Source organism: Ambystoma mexicanum, chromosome 10 (assembly GCF_040938575.1).
Source record: "Ambystoma mexicanum isolate Mex_15411 chromosome 10, UKY_AmexF1_1, whole genome shotgun sequence".
NCBI classification, from domain to species: Eukaryota; Metazoa; Chordata; class Amphibia; order Caudata; family Ambystomatidae; genus Ambystoma; species Ambystoma mexicanum.
The window spans coordinates 111,938,420-111,958,537 of NC_090932.1; the positions used below are offsets into that span (position 1 = coordinate 111,938,420).

At 46.5% G+C, this 20,118-nt stretch overlaps 1 protein-coding gene across 1 annotated transcript in view; it reads right to left on the bottom strand.

Moving 5' to 3' along the window:
* DOCK5 (dedicator of cytokinesis 5) overlaps positions 1–20,118 on the bottom strand; it is a 1,209,967-nt gene that overhangs the window by 534,396 nt on the left and 655,453 nt on the right. The window contains exons 23-26 of the mRNA XM_069617597.1: positions 12,164–12,275; positions 11,904–11,974; positions 11,090–11,196; positions 1,746–1,882 (exon numbers count right to left, since the gene is read on the bottom strand). Of these exons, the coding sequence (XP_069473698.1) occupies positions 1,746–1,882; positions 11,090–11,196; positions 11,904–11,974; positions 12,164–12,275 (427 nt within the window). The remainder of the gene's footprint in view (positions 1–1,745; positions 1,883–11,089; positions 11,197–11,903; positions 11,975–12,163; positions 12,276–20,118) is intronic.

A 20,118-nucleotide genomic window follows, 5' to 3' on the forward strand; every position in this document is an offset into this window, starting at 1 on the left:
CAACGCAGTGTAACAGGTTTGAATCCCGATCCTGCGATTAGAATCCAATCTGGTATTAAGCGAGTCGAGTTAAAAAGTACAATTATTTTTATTTTTTATATTGATATTATAATGATATACTGTGTGGATATGCCTTTATTGTGTTCGGATGTCTGTGTAAAATGTACTTTGCAACCCCCTCCACCCAGCCCCCTTGAGTGAAGCTTTATTTCACGTACACTATTGGTTGGTCTTTCTAAGCCCTCACTAGAGGACTTTTTGAAAATCTCCCGAACAGATGCATGTTTCTCAGAGGACCACTCTGAGAACAGAAGACTTAATGGTGTCTACACCAATTAACATTTTTTTAAACGTACATTGGTCTTACTCTGTATTGTACGCTTCAAAAATTAGGAAAATCAGTAGACCAGTTCGGCCATTTCAGAGAAATGAACTTTTAATTCTCCTGAAGTATAATATAGCGATACTTTCAGCATTACTTTAAAAAGGGTGGTGTACATTGTGACCATGGCCTGTTTAAGCTTTCCGATATTGATCTTTGGTCATCAGTTGCAACACTATGTGTTCACTCACTCCTTCCTATTTTTCGAACATAGTCCTAACAGCGACATGAACACAAGACAATGGGAAGCTTCCATGTGCTTTCTGTTAAATATTTGTTTTCACACACATGTGGCAAACCTTCATAACCTATACCCTGCATTTTGATCTCGTCGTTTTCTCATGTTTCAGACACTGTCTAACCAGGCATGAGTACAACAGAAGGATTGCGACGTTTCTTTTTATAACATTCTTTTTGTCACACCTTCTACAAGCATCCATTAAAGTACGGGTTATTTACGGTTTCGTTTCATTACACGAACCCACACATCACATAAAACAACCTTAACTCTGCACTCCACACTACATACCGTTTAGTTATCTTTTTCTCTTGACAGAAAAAATTGATTCAAGTGATGAGAACATTTTTGTCAGAGGCGTTTAGGATAAAAAGTGAAAAAAAAGACTAAAATGTTGTGAAATACTAACAAGGTGCCAAAACAAGTAAAATACCCTAAAAAATAATTTACCAAAAAATACCCATTTAAATCAACATTCACTTCAATAGCACAGAACAGCCGCAATTAGAATCCACCTGACCAGTAATAGCATGAACACTTTCCCAATAATCACATATAAAAGAGCACGAGCCAAGGTTGAGGGATTCCCTTGGGGAAAAGAGCAATAGTAGGAAGCAAAGACAGAGCTGGAGATCACCCAGGGTTTTCACGCCAAGAGTCAGTAACCGTCAATCCTCCCCTGTAGTGCACGTACACACATTTCAATGGTCCCTATTCAACTAACACACAATGGCATTCAAACTGTTCCATGCCGAGCCCCCACCACCTCAGCCTCTCAGGAGTAATATTGTTTCTGCCCCTCCCCCTCCACCTAGGGGTTGCCCCCCATAGGTAGCCCAAAGGGAATCCGGAGTGGCCCGGACTCTTTTTTAAAAGGATTAAGGTGACTGCTTTTAATAGAAAATGTAAGTCTTAGATTTTATATTGAAACCAGTCATTTTAATCCCTTTTTAGAGAATCGTGCCCCCACCCCTGGACCTCTATCGGGCCCCTGTAGGGGAGGCAGCACCCCCCCCCAGATTGAAGACCGCTGCACTATGGTATGCTGGCTCTACCGTTCATCACCTCTGCATGGACTCCTTTCTCCTGCAATATGCAATTCCATTTGTTATTCTATCATCTTACCACATCCTTCCGGTCCAGCACTTCCAGGATGTTGCTCAGAAGCTGTGAGCTGGCCTCGTGATCCGGCTTGTTGGAATAGTCGTCCAGTTGGCCGCTGAGTTGGTCGATCAAGAGAGGAAGGAGAGCATCTCTGCATTCTGCGGAAAGGAGGAGACATCAGGAGCGCGTCTGGCACCTGACCTTTATGAAGCACTAATGCTTATGCAGTCAGACTAGGCTTACCACGATCCATCAATGACAGACTATCCACATTTTACAGCAAGGTCCATCTATCAAAAATGAAGACAAAATGTACCCTGTCTCAAGCTAGTGAGCAAGTCAACACTGTCCTTATAATTGTAATAGCAGGCAATGGGTTATAATGAGCCAAACAGGACAAAGCTTCGGTGTGGGGTAAGCAAAGGGATTTAGGGACAAGGGACCATATACACCAATTGCCATGCATGGCGTCACTTCTAGAATGATGGGAAGTAAACATGGGAGGGTTAAGGACCAATAACCAATGTGAAGTTTATCCAAGGATTACAGAGGGAGGTGGTCTATAAGCAGATGGAGGAAGTCCATAGAGGCTGATGCATGTAAAGGCTGGGAAGGCTGTGGAGCAGGTGGCTGCATTTCGTCTGTGCTGGACTTGGTTCTCCCTTTGCCCCAGGTCTCTAAACTTTGAGACACAAACCTGCCTTGACATGCTTGGATTTCTTTACAGGCTAGTTCTTCTCCGGTTTAACAACATCCATGGGGATTTTCTACCAAGTCTGGGAAGACCTTCATTTGATTTCCATCATTGTTACCAGTCAACCTGACATCTGCTCTGACCACATCCTCACCTTCATATCCTCTCTCTTCTCAAAAAATTGCTGAAATTGGCTACTAACAACCTCTATAATCTCCCGGATCCTCTCCCGCATCTTCCCATCGCCTCCATGCTGGATAGTGTTCAGGTATAATCCATCACCCTTCAAATTCCTCCTGGTGATTAAATCTACCCATGCACTGGGCCACAACCCATTCAAACTAACTTCACCTTCCGTTACTCTCTCCCTTCCACATTTCACTCTCAAGCACTACTTGACGTAAATGTCCTTGTTCGATGGCTTGTGTACAATGGACCAAATACAAAAGGCCTTACCTATTTTTGAACAGTACACGGTTTGCTTTTATCTCGGTGTGCCAACAGCAGGAGCTTAGGCACCCAAGATTGCAGTTGTCAATGTTTGTGCCCTCACCCTTTAGGGGTTCGGAACAGCAGTGTCCAAGAGCTGTTGGCGAGGAATGTTCTTCACCTCACAAGTCAACTGGGTGCTGATCTGAGCTGTGGGAGGGGACTGGTAGTACTAACAGGGCATGGAACAGGGATGCTGCATAGAGTTCCCAAAATGGTGCCGGACAAAACGGAGCATAATTATAGCACCGACTGACTGGAAAAAGAGATGCTGCACACACCAGATGGAAGTCTTTTTTATACAGCATGGATCAAGGGAGTGAGTTGGGCCTGCCAAGCTCTAAACCTGTCAACTTCAGCTTGAACTCCGCTCTGTGCAACACGCATATTAACAAGCCAACATTTTCCAGGCTCGTCCCACTCATAATGGAGTGGTAGCAGAACTCCAGAGACAGCCCTCCACTCCACAGACCCAGCCATTAACAATAAACTGGGGGCCACAGACTCAAGCCAGTGGGCCAGTCAGGGTGCCACGCCCTGTGTTGGTAAAATAATGGCCAGAATCTAAAGACGCATGAATTATCAAAAAATGGTCTGCAGGTCTAAGAACGTATCATAAAGGTAAGATAACAGAAGCCCGAAACAGCATCAGAAAGAAAGATTCAATATTTTACAACAATTTAGAAATGCAAATGTCCGTTGACCCTTCTCTGTCACAGCAGGTTAACAATCAATTATTGGCCCATTTTCATCAAAAAGATTTCCTCCAAACAGAATGGTTGCATCACAATGAGGTGTTACAAACTGTGGGAGGATTGGAAATGTGTGGCATCAGACCACCACTGAGTTACAGGCCCAGAGCAAGGTCTACGGCGCATAACGGGGGCAAAGGACATGGGCTGTTACTCCACTGTAACAAGGAAGAAAATGACAAACAAGGAAAATAACAAACACAGCAGTTAGAGAAGGTGCAGAGAACCTTGAGGAGACTGAATGTTGGAGACAGATTCCACGCAGAATGTTTGGCAGGGGCAGCAGCAGTCTGTCACCGTGGCGATGGCCTACTTCTGGCCCACTGTCCGCCACCACCTGCCAACACTCCAATGTTGCAATTAAGCAATAACATCCACAAGGTGCCAGCTCTCTGCTGGGGCATTTGACAAGAGCTGAAGTCCCTTTACAAGATAGCGTAACCTACAGGGCATTAATGAGATTGCCCGATCGCATGGGTGCTTGAATTTCAAAATTCGCCAGCTAGTTTGTACTGCAAATTTAACAATAGGAGCACAAATGAGTTTACCAATATAAAAGCAAACAAGCACTGGCAAAGCCAACAGTTTGGGCTTTGCACCTGCTACTATCGGCGTCCAGTTAATATCACTATGGCAGTGCCTGGTTTTTCAATAGCTTTGTGGTATGCAGTACACAGGAAGCAAGAAGGAGTCTGCAAGTAAGTCTTCAATGAAAGACCCTTATTTAAGTGCAATGTCACAAGTAAATATTAAGTACATAGCAGTGAACATGTATGTATTTCACACCAAAGATATATGTTGCTTCTCATGTGGCCACTTAGTAGAGCTGGCAGAGGCAGGGAACACTAGGGTAGGGCCGAGCAAGCACCAAGCCTTTGGATCTGGCTCTAGAAACCCAACGCGGGCCGAGCCACAGTCACATGGTGGCTGGACCAGGGGTGGAGGCCAAGGGGGGTGGCGGCACACAGTGTGGGGGAAGGGTTAGAGGGGTAGCGTCAGTCTTTTTTTATGGGGCAAAGAGCTGGGAAAGTGACCAAGGGGATGTTGGTGCTGGGGGAGAGGGACAGCACAGTCCTCTGTGTGTTTGCAGGATGTTGCTCGCATTCAGTATTTCTTGCTCCCCACTGCCGGCAACGTGGCTTATGCCGACAGCGGGGAGCTAGAAATCAGAAGTGCAAGCAAAATCCTGCTAACACACAGAGGACAGTGCTCACATCAGAGAGGATCTCAGGGCTCCGACGGGAGCATTGTGGTGTTCCTCGTAAATTCTGCATGACATCTATTTGGGAAACAGGCAAATGGTGGTGCAGCCCATGGCTTTATGCTTCAGCTGGACCCCTGTGCAGGCGCCATGTCGCAGTACAGTGTGATTGAAGCTTATTATGTAGGTGTATCTGCTTACTTCGTGTATTCGTTGGTTCCTCTGGAGTGCCCTTGCTTTCGAGGCTTCAGTGAATAAACACAGCAGGTGAATAGACCTGTGCAGTAAGCGTCACATGGCCTTGATGAGATCAGCTCTTCCCTCTGTCCACTTGAATAGGTTCTCTGAATTCCATCAACACTTGAAGTCATTTTCAAAATTATTTTCCATATAGGAACTTTTAAAAAAACAATGCCAATATATCTTTTTTTATTATGGCCAACATTTTTAAAACATAACATTTTTGAGCGAACTACCCCTTTAAAGAGGAAAATCGATCAATGTGAGGGCATGGACATGCAGTGTATTCAGCAAAAGAAAGGTCAAACATATTCTGAATACAGATTTTCCACACTAAGATGCATGGTATCTTTTGCATTCAAAGATGGCGGCTAGTTTCAGCTCGTTTCCAGAGAGCTTCCTCCATGGAAGAGCACAAAGAGTTCTGAGATGGGCAGGAATAGCATTTCTAGGGGCAGCGAAGGGGAGGGAATCAATAATCGAACAACTGTGTATCCCTCAAGTGTCATCTCCATTGAAATGCATTACAGACCCTCATTCAAAGTCCATATTTAAAGCTCTTATTTTAACAGTTTCGGCTTAAAGGTAGCGCTTTCAGCGCCACTTAATGGCCCAAACTAAAAATGGCTACAATGAAAAAGAAAATGCCTGCATCTAGTTCCATCGTGGGAGAGGTGCCTTGGGACTGACTAATGTTGCAGAAAGCATACCAGGGACCTGATGTGCTGAGAAAAGGTACGTTTAAAATACAAAAATTGGAGGAGCACCAAGACCCTCCAGCTGTCAGATTGCAGGATTGTGTGAGCAGATACATCCACTTTAAGCAATCTGATTGGCTGCAGGGCACCTTCAGTGTGCCAATGGATATTATTTCTTTTGTTCTTCACTTCTGATACCCAGCTAACCTGTGTCCTTTATGCTCCTCCCTGCCTAGTAGGTCCACTCCGTTGTGAAATCCATAATTGTTAGCAGCACCGCTTCAATCCTTGGCAGGATTTATGTCTGAAGCCCAATTTCTGCTGCCGGTACTGAACTCTGTGTTTGTCAGAGTCCTTATTCAGAGGAATAAGGAGGCTTGTAACAATATTGACCGGAGAATATTTCTGGATCATTTGTACAACAAGAGAATTAAAACTCAGCCTGCGAACTGGATTTAGCACTGTTTTCTAATCAACTTCAAGCTGTGGTTATCCCTCTTAATCGCCATCATCTACAGACACAGAGGTGCATGTGGGTGAAACGGTGAGTCTGCTCACTCCAGTCCATCCTCTATTTACAACCATTGGCAGTTTCATCTTCTTAAATATTTTTACATTTTACAGGGATGCAGACACTGCCTTGATTATGAAAAGGGCCAGTAAAGTTTATAAGGCATGCATATTTGCAGAAAACACTCATTGCACAGAAACCTGGGGGATATGGTGCAACTAAGACACAATGGCGGTTCTTCTGACTGCAAGAAACAAAAGTCTGGATTTCAGAGAACCTGCCTAACCCAGGCATCACAGGTGAAAAACCTTGGAATGATTATTGCCAAATAACTTCTCATTTGTCAATGCATGTATTGTAAATCAGCAGCTTAAAAAACTTACATGTATTTCAAAAAGGGAGAAATAAGGGTTATGCAACAACAAAACAGTGGCTCCGCTATAAGAAAAACAAAGGAGCAAAAACAAAAGAAAAAGGTTTTGCCAAACTAAAATAAGGATTCCAAAAAACGAGTACCAACTTACAACAGGAAACCATTACCAAAGGCCTCCAACCAGTACAAACATGCCTGACAGCCAGTCTCTCTGAACCGCAGCAAAACTGGAACCCTCTAAGCACCCACTCATGCTAGACTCTCCCCTTCAAAATCGCCTGATTCTTTAGGCACCCTTACCCCCATCACAAAGATGGGAAAACTCTGCAATTACATAGACATATATCCTTCCCTAGTCAGATCGCTGAGGTGTTGCATAAGGGGCCCATCCAACTCCACATGCTGTGTAAACTATTCCCTTCTTGGAGATGGTTCAGAAGATCCATCTGACTAGAGCCCTGGCCCTTGCCCTGGCCCTGTCAAAATGGGAGTACTTTAATAGTGTGCTCATAGGCCTGAACAAATAGTAAATGCGCCAGGTTAACATTGGGTCTCAAAATGCCAGACTTCCATTACTCCTGACATAAAGGCCCTGTGCAAGCTACATTTCAAACATGGCACCACTCTCGGAGTTCTCTGCCCCATCCATTGCGTTCTACATGCAAGGGGCGAAAAACCTGCTTGCCGTCCCTCAAACACTACCACCAAAGTAGGATTTTAAGATCCTCAGGGGAGAAACTCTCGATACAATCAAGACCCAAGAGGCAATATCACAGAGGCAGATTCTTCGCAGTCAAGACATCCAAGATCTGGAATGAACTTCAGAAATTAAGTTCTGAACGTAATTAGGGCAGAGTCAAGCAATCTCTGAAAACATTCCTGCAAAAAAAGGACTTTCCTGAAGTCTATTGACTGGTTCTCATCTCTACTGGTAATCTGGAAAGTATTGTACTCTGTATCTTGCTGTGATTGGATAGTTGCATTCCCTCTGTGCCTCTTTCTCTGCAAAATATTGCCCCCCCTCAAGATCCTCCTCTGTGCTGTGAAATAGCTTTTGTGATAATTTGGCAAATTACCAAAAAGTTTGCCCAGGACAAAAACAAGGGCTTTGATATGACAATAATAGGATTCAGCAAAAAAAAATAAGAAAAGCGGGTTGTGAAACTACAAAAGAGGGGCCCCGTCGCAACAAAAGGGGTTTTCTGCCACGACCAAAGAGGGGTATCTGTATGTACCCAGAGAGCTCCGCCGCATCTGAAGGGTGGCCTTTAATAATGAACCTTTCAAAAATATTAAAGATAGTTTATGGGGAAATAAAAAAGACTAGGAAGACTCCGCACTACATGGAGAATGGGGGCTTAGGTTACCCGGACCTGGACAGATATCAAAGGTTTTATACTTAAGACATCAGCACTTTATTTTGGATGTAATGAAGAGAATTCACCCACTTGGTTGAAATTGGAGAGTCAAGCAGTTTGCACTTCAGGTTTGTGAATATCTACTCCGTTACCAAACTACCACAGGCTTCTACGTTATTGCGGACTATACTGGTAACGCAGAGAGTACCAATTACTTGGTTGATGGAGAATAAACAACTCGCCTGGTTACATAAGTATGCTTCCTCATCGAAAAACCCGGCACTTCAACTACAAAATGGAATATGTTGGTGAAGTTGGATTTCTAGGGGCATACTGGAAGTGAATTATATTTTGTAAGGGGACCAAGTAATTCATTTTGATAGACTATAAGATGAGTACAATTTACCTGCAAGGGAGAGGAAGCGAGTCTCAGAATGAAGTGCAGTACTTGGAGAGAATCCTTTTGACAGGAGCTCCACTAGCTGATAAACGGAGCTGTGCAAGATGTTTGACTGTCCTCCCCGAATGGTGTCAACCTTTTGAAGCTTATGCCTGTTGGGATTGAAATATTTGATGGATTGTTAGCGACTTAAATGGTCCACAGACTTAGGTTATGAGTTATCCCAAGATAAATGGGAAACAGCACCTAAAAAGCCACCCTAATGAAATTGGACATTAATTGGATCTTAATTTACAGCTTATACGGCAGAAGGTCCTGGGCAAGATGTGCTCGTTGGGTCTTCTGGAAGATGATCAACGCTGCAGTGTGGAAAGGAAAATGTACCTCCAGTGAGCTAAACCTTGGGCAGCAGGGGTTACCTGGCGGTGCCCACATCAGAGCTCCTCCCCTGGGCAAATCAGGAAAGCCCAGGCCTTTGAGGACCAGGTGGCGAGATCCTGACCTCAACAAGTATCCCCTTGAACTTCTGCAGCTCCCAAAACCAACAGACTGCCAAAAGGGCGAGTTAGCGAAGTGGGAGAAAAATCAGAATGAAGGATTATGGGACATTAGTTCAAAGACATTTTTACTGAGAAAAATTGAGCAAGGCGGAAGAGTATGAGCAGGACTTCCAGGGCGAAGGCAACCCTACTGGAGCAGAGCGATGGACCATGGGACGAAAGCAGCGGGTCGAAAACCCAGAGAGTACCCTACTGAAGGTCGTTGCCTATGACGAGCCGTGAAAGACAAGTAGAGAAGGCCAGATCCCACATCCGAAGACTGCATTGTGTTTCAAGGATGCCAGCGACCATCCCGGGTGAACGGCAGAGTTGGGGAGGCGAAGCCAAGTCTGTGGTAATAACCTTGACTCGTAAAACCAAGAAAGAAACACATGCAGCCTCAGAGTTGGCAAGCAACCAGAGAGACCGGTGTATGTTAAAGAAAGTTGAACCACGATCTGTTATTCTAAGTGGTCCTGCGAAGGTCTGTAAAGAAAGTCACACACATCCGAAAGTCTTCAACTACCCAAAAGTGGTCTGACCCGGCTGAGGGAGACCCGAAGTGTAATAAAGCTTGCAGAAGGGGACCCCCTTGCAAGTTTTGATGAACTGTGTTTTGAAGAGGTCTGAGCCTGACGGAGCGGGCCCTCTGAACTTTGTTGCGCTTTGAATGGTCCGAGCCCAACTGAGGGAGACTGGTGTGAACATTTTGTTGAACTACATATTGAAGCTGGAAAGAGAAACTTTAGCATGGACGGCCACTTGGGCTTCAATCTTGAACTGCCTTTAATTTTGAGAATCTGAGCCAGTGTGCGTCGTCCTCTTCAGGGGGGGGCTGCCTTTCCCCGTGCTGTCCAACGTAGGGAGGAGAGCTGACTCAGTCACATTGATTCTTTGTAGTTTAGCACATTATTTATTTTGCATATACATTTTCTCCACACATATTTTGTTACATTAGAGTAAGGGCTGGCATTCGGTTTTGTTAGTATAGGCCATCTGGTCTTGACAGACTTCACTAGGATTGTTTTGTTCATTATTAGATGGTCGATTGTGCTAGACATAGGGCAAGATAGGCATTCTTCCAACCCCTTTTTCAAGAACAATAAAGGTTTTACAAACGTATCTTGTGCGTCTGTCTTGCTTTTGATACTATACTTCCCCTACAGAAGGAGAGGGGGTCCTTGATGCATATATTCTGGGGCTGCTCAAATGTTGGAAAATTTTGGATAGATGTTCTAGATTGGATAGACATGGTGGGGAATATTACTATTTCTACATGTCCTGAACATAAATTCTTATTTTTTTTTAGAAGGATGCAACTTGGAGCTCAATTATTACATGGAAATGTGGTTCATCAGAGCACCTGTGGTAGCTCAAAAACAAATCTTAAAGCTGTGGAAAACTAGGATAAAGCCTCAGTTACATAATGGTTCTGCAAGAAGAGAACAGGTTTTGGCAACAATAAACAAGCATTCACAACAAAAACTTAACATAAAAAAATTGAAGAATCTTTAAAACAAACACATTATATTTTCAGAAGCAAAATGGGGGATCCATTTAAAAAAAATGGGGGTAGTATCAGGCAGACTACCAAATTGGCCAGACTTCTATTCAATATGCTCAATTTCTTTCCCTATTTTGTAGGATATCATTTCGCGCATGTACAAATAAACTGGGAAATGCCGGCCTGTTTGTACATTTCAGGGGGCAAAACACACAAATTAACATTCGCACCCTCTCACATTACTGCTTTCTGCCGGTGGGATGAATTAATCTATAAGGCGATTTGGCACTGTGAAGCAGTCGATTTACCTGCACGTTGAGCATTACAAAATGGCAATTAAATAAGTTTCCACCAACTGTTGCAGCACCCCACTCAGAACAACGGTTGATGAGGAAGAATGGAAGGCGGAATAGGCAAGGAGTCAATTATTAATCTCATCGCTTAGATCAGCAAGGAGGGATTTGGTGGTATTATTTCTGTGGGGCGCTTTGTGCTGCAATAATGCGGATAAACTATTACTAATCTTTGTCACACTGGGCCATTTAACAAAGCCGTACATTCAAACAAAATACAAATGGAAGGAAGCCTCTTTCGGATGCTGCTCACCTGACTGTCGAAAGAGATCACTGTCAACTATCTTGGTCATACAGGTTAGTTTCTGATGGACCAGCTGGTTATCGGGAATGCTTTGGATAAATTTGCTGAACAGGACGCTGGAAGACAAGCAAATTGTGGACATTAGCTAGCGTTTACGTGCAGCAAACTCATTCCAAGTAGCACTCAAAATTGAGTTCTCAAAAATCTTTCCCCAACGTGCACTAACATCTCAGTGCAAATGATACAAGCGATATCACAGAGTCAGGAATCTGAAAACATGGTGATCTGCTGTGATGGTCCGAATTCATTTTCTTCAATTCATTTGGTGTTAAAATTAGTCGATGGAAGTGATGAAGACCAAGAATTTGTGCACAGAAATTCTATGTGCCTAAGACTCATGTTACAGAACTGAACATGATTTTAACAAAGCTAGATTACCTCCACAATTGGACACACAAAGCTAAAATTCCAACCTTAAAAGTTACCTTGCAAAGGCTTTGGAGGCCCAACATATTTGTTTTTAATCATTACAATAAAAATACCATTGCTTTATAAAAGGTGGCTTAAAATGTAACAAAATGGCCATAAAAAGCCCACCTCAACCCATTTTCAAAGGCCTCTGATGGGCACATGGGTGGGTCTGTATGTATGTAGGTTAATCTAGAAAATTCTGTGTACTTCAAATAGACTTCTGACAAACTGAAATTCAGCTACATTCCCAAACTTAAAGAAATGAACAATTCGCTCAACCGTAACATATTTGGCTAGCTAAAGTTTGAAACATCTTAAAAGAGGCACAGATGTTTTGGTGGAAAAGGTTTACCTTAGCTCGACTGGGTCAAACACCACTTTGACGTCATTGATGATATTTGGCAGGTACTTTAATGCAGCTCCCTGTTAGGAAAGGAATGATTATGTTAGTTGGGTTTGCCTTTGATATCCTGCACAATGCTGATGCAAACAGAACACTATTTGATGGATTCTGTCCAAAGACTATCATTCTTTTTCTTTCTCTTAAATGTCAGTTCATAGCCCTCATATGGGTAAATAAAAATGTCCACCTTGGATGCATGGTACACCAACCTTAATCTTAACTGCCTCCTCCAGTGGTCGGTCCATCAAGACGTTGAAGGATAGAAAGAGCTGGCGGATGGCATTGTTAAACTCATCACCGTCCTCACTTTTTCCATAAAACCTATTATTTATATTAACAATGCAATAAAAAAAGAAAAGAAAAAAAAGAAATATTTTTTAAAAAGTTGGAACACTTGATTCTTGGTGGTCCCCATGTATTCCTACGATCTCATATGATAGAGCCCATTGACTATCGGTAAAGAAAAAACAAAAAGAGGAAAGCATTACTCCAATACATTATATCATAGAAGGAGAAATTACTTGCCGTAAATGTTCTTTGAATGGCTTCTTCTCCCACAGATTCCTCATTGCCTTTCAAGGCGCAACAAGACAAAAGAGTGGGGGTGTGAGGGAGGAGACGGGGAAAAAGAAAAACAAAGAAGTCCTACTAGGCCTCGTGTCATTCGGATCGTGCAAGTGCAGTAACAAGTGCAGGGGAGTGGGGAGGAGGGGGTTCATGTGCCAGTCTGTGCAGAATGCGCTAATGCTAAGGAGGGAAAGGAAGGAAGTGCAGTTCAGGGTGGCAAGCACACAATTGCTGGGGGAGGGGAGGAGGGGATGAGGGCCCCTGAGCTAGGCAGTGCTAAGGGAAGGACAGGTGGACAAGAGCCAGGGGAAGGCAAAGAGTGCAGGGAAGAAGGGCCACCTGCTAAGTGCGAAGGAAGGGGCTGGATGGGCTCAAAAGGGGTGCAGGTCCAGCCTGGGTAGTGCAGGAGGAGGGAGCCCGCTAGGGCAAGTGCAGGTTAGCCCAGTAGGGCAAGTGCAGGTTAAAAGGGGGCGGGGGGTCAGGGTAGACTGGTCGATGAATCATACAGGCGGCCAGTCAAAAAGAGGCAGAGGGGGACATTAGCAGGGGTGGGGGAGAGGGAAAGAGGGAGAGAAAAGGAGGTTCTTGAGAAGCTTCCAGAACTTAAGGAGATCTGGCTCAAGTCTGAGGGGCAGGGAGGCCATTCCAAAGGGAGGCACTTGCTGAAGAGAGAGAGATCTACCCCCCACTCTCTGTTTGGAAAAGCGTGTGATCTGCAGAGGGTTGAAGCTAGAAGACAAAAGGGCTCTAGCAGGGAGGTGTTTAGGGAGAGAGAGGGTAGGGGAGTCCCAGGCCCCAGAAAGCCTTGTGGATAATGCAGATCGTCTTGAACCTGATCCTCTCAGCAACCAGGAGCCAGAGTAGAGATTTTACGCTGGTGAGACTAGGTGCTTTGGCTTGAGGCCAAGGATAAGTCTTGCAGTCCTATTCTGGATTAGTTGAAGGGGGCGAAGGGAGGATTTAGGCAGATTGAGGAAGAGGCTGTTGCAGTAGTCCAGCTTGGAGAGGACTAGAGCTCTGGATTGAGTTTTTGGGGGAAGGTGAGGAAAGGGAGAAGTCCTCTGAGAAGGTGCAGCTGGGCGTGGGCCTTCTTGGCAAGTTCTGTGATGTGAGGAAAGGAGGAGAGAGAGGAGTCAAAGAATACACCAAGGTTTTTGACTCACAAGAGGGTGAGGGGAGGGGGCCCATGGAGGGCAGCCAGAGAGTAGGAGGGGAAGGAAGGAGCTTGGCTCCCAATGAGAAGGATCTCAGCCTTACTGGCATTAAGGCAGAGATAATTAGCAGCCCAGCATGCCTGAATAGTAGTGAGACAGGCGGGAATGAGAGAGGGAGAAGAGGCGGCAATGGAGGGAAGCTTGAAGGGGAGCTGCGTGTCGTCTGCATAACACTGGAAGTGAGGAGAGAAGGCGGAGATCAAATGGGCAAGGTATATGTTAAAGAGTCACAGCGAGAGGATAGAGCCCTGAGGGATGCAGCAGGTGGAGAGTGTGATAGAGGAGAGAAAAGGGGCGCAGTTGAACCTGGGATGGTCGTCAGAGAAGAAGGAGGCGGCCAACCAGTCCATTGCCAGATCTGTGATGCCAAAGGTATCACAGAGCCGGTTTATAAGGGTGGGATGATTGACCGTATCAAAGGCAGAGGAAAGGTCAAGTAGGATGAGAACGGAAAGAGAGTTGGAATCATGATTTGAGAGCAAGTCTTCATGGGTGTTCAGGATTGCAGTTACCTTGCCTCGGGCTGCTCTGAAGCCAGACCTGTGGTCGTGGAGCCAACCAACAGATTCAGTGTGGTGGATCAGCTGGGAGAGGAACAACTTCTCTAAGAGTTTGTCCAAGAAGGGGGTAATTGAGATAGTGCAGTAGTTAGCCAGAAACGAGGGGTCGACTGAGGGATTTTTGAGGATAGGGTGCACAAGGGAGTGCTTGAGGAGTGGCAGGAAGGAGCCAGTGGCAAAGGAGTGATTGCAGGAATCAGCCAAGAATGGAGAAAAGGAATCAATGTAGTCCTCAATAGTTCTGGAGGAGCAGAGGACAACCTGTTTGGAAGAGACTTTCATAGAGCGGACTTGTCTCGAGACCTCATCCGGTGATATGAGAAAGAGGAGAGTAGGAGGGAAGGGGGGTGAGGAGACCTGCGAGCGGTTGAGGAAGAAGGGAGGGGTGTACCCCTCTCTGGAAGCTGGTGAAGGACTCATTAGAGGTATGTAATTTTTCCTTTAATGAATTGCATTCTTCCACAGATTACTCATCTTCATAGCATCCCAAAGCTGTGCCCTTAGCGGGAGGTGGGAAAAGAAGCTACACCAAGAAACTCTGCAGTACTGCTCTGCCAAAAAGGGGCATCAGAGTCCTGAGCAAAGTCTAACCTGTAATGCCTGAAAATTTCTGCAGCGAAGCGCACATCGTAGCTTGGCAAATATCACTCACTGGGACTCCCATTTGACCAGCTGAAGTAGCAACACCGCTGGTGGAGTAGGCTGTTAGGCCTGCCTGCCAGCACTTTCTTCTCCACTCTCGAGTAGCATTCCGCTATGCATAGCGCAAACCAGCTGGAGATTGTATGCTTCTTAACCACACACCCGAGTCTGGACTAGAAGGAGAAATTACTTACCATAATGTTCTTTCTATGGATTCTTCTCCCACAGATTCCTGTTCAGACATATCCATTTCATCATCAGCTGCTCAGAAAAAGTTTCGACTGGGGTTGTAGTGCACCTCGACTTGGCCGTCGATCCCTCTTGCCTCAATGCAGACGACTGTGGATGTGACGTTGGTCATCGTACATATACTGCTCCCTCCACGTTTACCTTTTTTTATATTAAGGAATGGGGTTGCAAAAAGAATGCGGAACACACCACTAAGTTCAACGGTAGCCATTCACCTCTTACTCCCATTAGAGAAGGTAGTCATAAACTGGCAGATACTTTCATAGCGGGGTTGGATGAGAGGGTGATGAGGAATCTGCAGGAGAAGAATCCATAGAAAGAACATTACTGTAAGTAATCTCTCCTTCAATGGACTGCCTTTCTCCCACGGATTCCTCATCAGATAAGACTTCCCAAGCAGTATGTGTGAAGGAGGTGGGATGAAAGTCCCAATGCAAGGACACTTTGCAACACCGCTCCACCAAAGCGAGCATCAGCTCCACAGGCTACATCCAGGCAGTAGCGTTTGGTGAAAGTATGCAGTGAGGACCAAGTTGCCGCTTGGCAGGTGTTCCTCACTGGTATCCCCCTTTGCAGAGCTGAAGAGAAAGCCACCCCCTTTGTGGAGTGCCCAGAGGCAACTCGTTCCCTGCATTGAGGTAGCATTCTCAAATGCATAGTGTGATCCACCTTGAGATGGTTTGTTTGGAGACCGTCAAACCCTGTGTCGCAATCGAAAAGGGCACAAACAGCTGGTCCTCATTTCTGAACTCCATCATTCTTGCTACATAAAAGTTAAGAGCTCTCTTTGGGTCCAGTTTATGAAACCGTTCCTCCTCCTTGGAGGGGTGTGGAGGCTGGCAGAAAACTGGCAAATCAATGGCCTGGGACAGATTAAAACTCCAGAGACCACTTTGGGCAAGAACCCCCTCCGCACCTTCAAAGAAACGCTCTCCTTGAAAAACCAGAAAAATAGCGGCATGCATGACCGGGCCTGCAACTCTCCGACCGATCTGGCTGATGTAATCGCCACTAAAAAAAGCAGTTTTGAAAGTGAGCAAGCGAATGGAGCAAGAGTGCAAAGGATTAAAGTGAGCCGGCATGAGCTAAGTAAGAACGAAATTAAGGTCCCAGTCTGGAACTGCGAAGGGAACAGGCGGAAACGTATTCACGAGGCCCTTCAGGAATTGGGCCATATCCGGGATTGTAAAGCAAGGCCCTTGATCCGGAGACCTTTTGAACACAGACAAAGCCGCCAAGTAGCCTTTGACTGTGGTGACCTGAAGGCCCGACAAGGCCAGTGACAGAAGGAACTCCAACACTGCAGTGGTGGGGCAGGTGATAGGGTCCATCTCGCACTCCCGGTACCACGCCTCAAATCTACTTCACATGCACACTGAAAGCGACCTTGTTGCCATTTTATGTGCAGCCAGTAGCTCCTCAAGTACTTCCTCTGAATTGTCCCAGTCGTATTACCTCATCCTCTCAAGAGCCACACATGTAGGTTGAGGGATTCCAGGTTCGGATGGAGAGCCCGAACCTCCAACTGAGACATACAATCTGGCAACCAGAGAGGTTGGCTCGTGGCCAAGTGCAGGAGACCGAGTACCACATTCCCTTTGCCCATTCTGGGGCGATCCAGATCAGGGTAGCCCCCCACGGAATGACAGGAATCAGAGAGAAGTAATACTGGAGATTTAAGGTCCACTCCACCAGAAACGCATCCCACACTGACCTTGTGAGGGGAATTCACTGTCTGCACTTCCTGTTGGACTCTGTGGCAAACATATCCACTGCTGGGATACCCCACTCAGAGAAGACCTCTTCTAGGACTTCCTGGCACACTTCACACTTGTGTGACCATGGCTCTGCCTGCTCAGAGCATCCACCAATCTGTTCTCTGCCAAATGTACCACCGACAACGAGATCCGATTCTCTAAAAGCCAGAACCACAACTGCATCGTCTCTCTGCAAATGGGAGGGGAGCGCATGCCACCTTGTTTTTTAGGTAATGCATGGCCACTGTATTGTCCATCATAATCAGGATGTGCTTCCCTCTTAGAGAGGGCGCAAACGCTTTCATCGCTAACCTGATCACTCCCAGCTCCAGCCTGTTTATGTGCCATTGGGCTTCCATCACTGTACGAAGGCCACTCACCTGCAAATCCTTGCAGTGAGCGCCCCAACCTTTCAGTGACACATCCGTGACCACCCTTGCCTAGGGCCACAGAGGCCAGAAAGGCTCCCCCACCAACATGTTTTCACTGCTGGCCCACCAAGGGAGCTCATTGGCCACCGACCTGCACACATTTAGAATGTTCTATAAGGTGCCGAAATACTGGGATCATTGACCCTGCAGGAGCCATTGCAGAGACCGCATCCACGGTCTGGCTAATGGCACTAGAGGAGAAATGCAGGAGGCCATGCGACCTAAGAGTAGGAAGAAAGAAGCTGCTGACAAGGTGTTGTGGCACTGGAACAGTTGAACCACCTGCCTGAAACTGGCGACCCTCTTCTCCGGTGGAAAGGCCTTCCCCACCTGAGTTATCCAGAACCGCTCCAATGAACTGGGGCCTCTGTGTTGGTGTCGTGTTGGACTTCTGTAAGTTCAGGGAGAAGCCCAGCCTGTGGAGTAGTGGCCAGGCGCCCTCGAGATGGGACAAAACCTGTTCCGTCTACTTCCCTCGGATCAGCATGTCAATCGTGTATGGGAACACATGGACGCTGGATCTCCCAAGGTAAGCTGTGACTACTACTATGAGCTTGGTAAAGACCCTTGGGGCTTAGGTCAACCCAAAGGGCAGCACCTTGAACTGGTAGTGCCTGTCCCCTATCGGGAATCTCAGGAATTTCCTGTGTTTTTGGTGGATCAGCAACTGGAAATGCACGATCTGGAGTTCTTTTGACACCGGTCCTGAAACCTGAGAGCGTGGAGAATTTCTCTCAACGTCACCATCTTGAACTTGTCCTTTCTCAGGAACTTGTTCAAGGCCCGAGCTCCAAGATGGGATGGAGTCCTCTCCCTTTCTTGGGTATCAGGAAAATAGCGGGAATACCCCCCCAATACTCTCTGCTCAGGAGGTACTTCTTCCATGTCACCCTTCAACAGCAGGGCTAGCAGCTCTTCCTGGAGCTCCTGTTCCAGTTGCTGAGGAGGGGCGTGGCCTGGCTGGCGGCCTTTGCAAGTAAGGCAAACAGTACCTCACTGGGCGACCTGGAGCTCCCAGGCATCACAGGTAATCTCCCACCATTGGGCCAGTGCGCACCTATCCACCCTCCAACCGGGGAAATGTAGGGGGAGAAATCAAGGCTGCTTCGAGGGCAGAGTCACTGCAGCTGCCGTCTGCTGACCTCTGGACACTCCCTGCCCCTTACGGAGAATGGGAAATACCTCTGCCACTGTCAGAGTTGCTGTAGTTGAGCCTTCCTGCCAAATGTTGGCTTAACGCCTGTAACCTCTTCCCCATTGTAACACCATCTTCTTGAGGCAAAGCTAAAGGTAGTATTTGCCGGTTGCTGGACAGCTAGGACCAGAGACTTGGTGGCCAGCTTGGAGTCCTTAAATGTTTCTCAGGACTCATCGACCTTTGATCCGAACAAATTCCAGCCATATAAGGCAATGTCCAGTAGCTTGTTCTGGATGTTGGGCGAGAATCCCGGTGTGTGCAGATACGCCTGCCTCCTCAAAACAGTTGCTGACCCCATCAATCATTTGACTCAGTCTGCAACGTCCAGGCCCGTCTACAATGACTGCAGGGCCACCTCTTTGCCATCGTCCACAATCTTCTCAAAGCCCTCACACATTTCCCTTTCAGGAATGTACTGTGCTGCTTCCCAGCTGGCCCTCCACATGCCAAACGAGTACTTCGCGAACACAAAGGACACGTTAATCGCCTTAATGGCCATACTGCTCCAAGAGAAAACCTTTTTGGCTGCTTACCTTCCCTATCTGTAGGGAGTATAGACCTGGATGTGGCTAACCTAGTGTTCACAGTGGTCGCATGCACCACTAGCCCCTCTGGCGTAGGGCGAGTGGAGATAGAAAGGGTCTCCCCTTGCCGGTCTGTAATTCTTAGTGAAGTCGTAATTCACTGGGGGAGCAGTGCATGGTCCTGCCATGAAGTGGCAATGGAGTCTGCAAAAACCACATAGAAATGGCTTGGCCCACTCAGAGGGTCCCTCATCCAAAATATCAGTGAGCTTGTAGCCAGAAAGGGTCTGGCTGTGGCACAGTAACCCAGGGTATTTACCACCCTGTCCACTGTGGCATTTGCATGCCCATGGGGATGGGCTTGCTGTGTCTCCAAGTCAGGAGATGTGTGCAGGCGACTGGCATCATCAAGGCCCTCAACTAGGGCAACTAAATGTGCCTGATTGGCAAAGAAATCCCTGCCTCCAGCCACTTGACATCTGATGGTCCTAGTCATCAAAAATTGCTCGGGATAGTGTAAAAAAAACAGCGTTCGACTGTGAATCGTATGATCGCTTGGCTGTCGGCGCTGATGGTGATGGTACCACCGCTGACACCGACTGACGCATCGATGCCGAGGCGCCGTGATTACCAGAAGCACTGATGCCGAAACGGCTACACTCAGCGCTGGGTCTGAAGGCCTTGAAAAAGACAAGGAGGAGGTGGTGGTGGTGGTGGTGGTGGTCAGCTTGGGGTCAGTGTCACCAGGTGTTAATGGAGCCACCAAAGCCTACTGCTTCGAGGGATTACCCGTACCCACAGCCACGTTTTTACACATCTCAAGCATCTTCTCTTTAAAAGCCTCCCACTTGGCCCTGAATGTAGGCCCCACCGATGACTTCCTGGGCTAATCCGACAAGTCGGATCCATGCCTACGCCGATGACACCTTTTCTTTTTATGGTAGGAAGAGGAATGGCTCAGAGAGTGCAACCTCTTTTTAGTTTTCCTTATATAGCTATCCCCCTTTCCTGGAGTAGGCTGT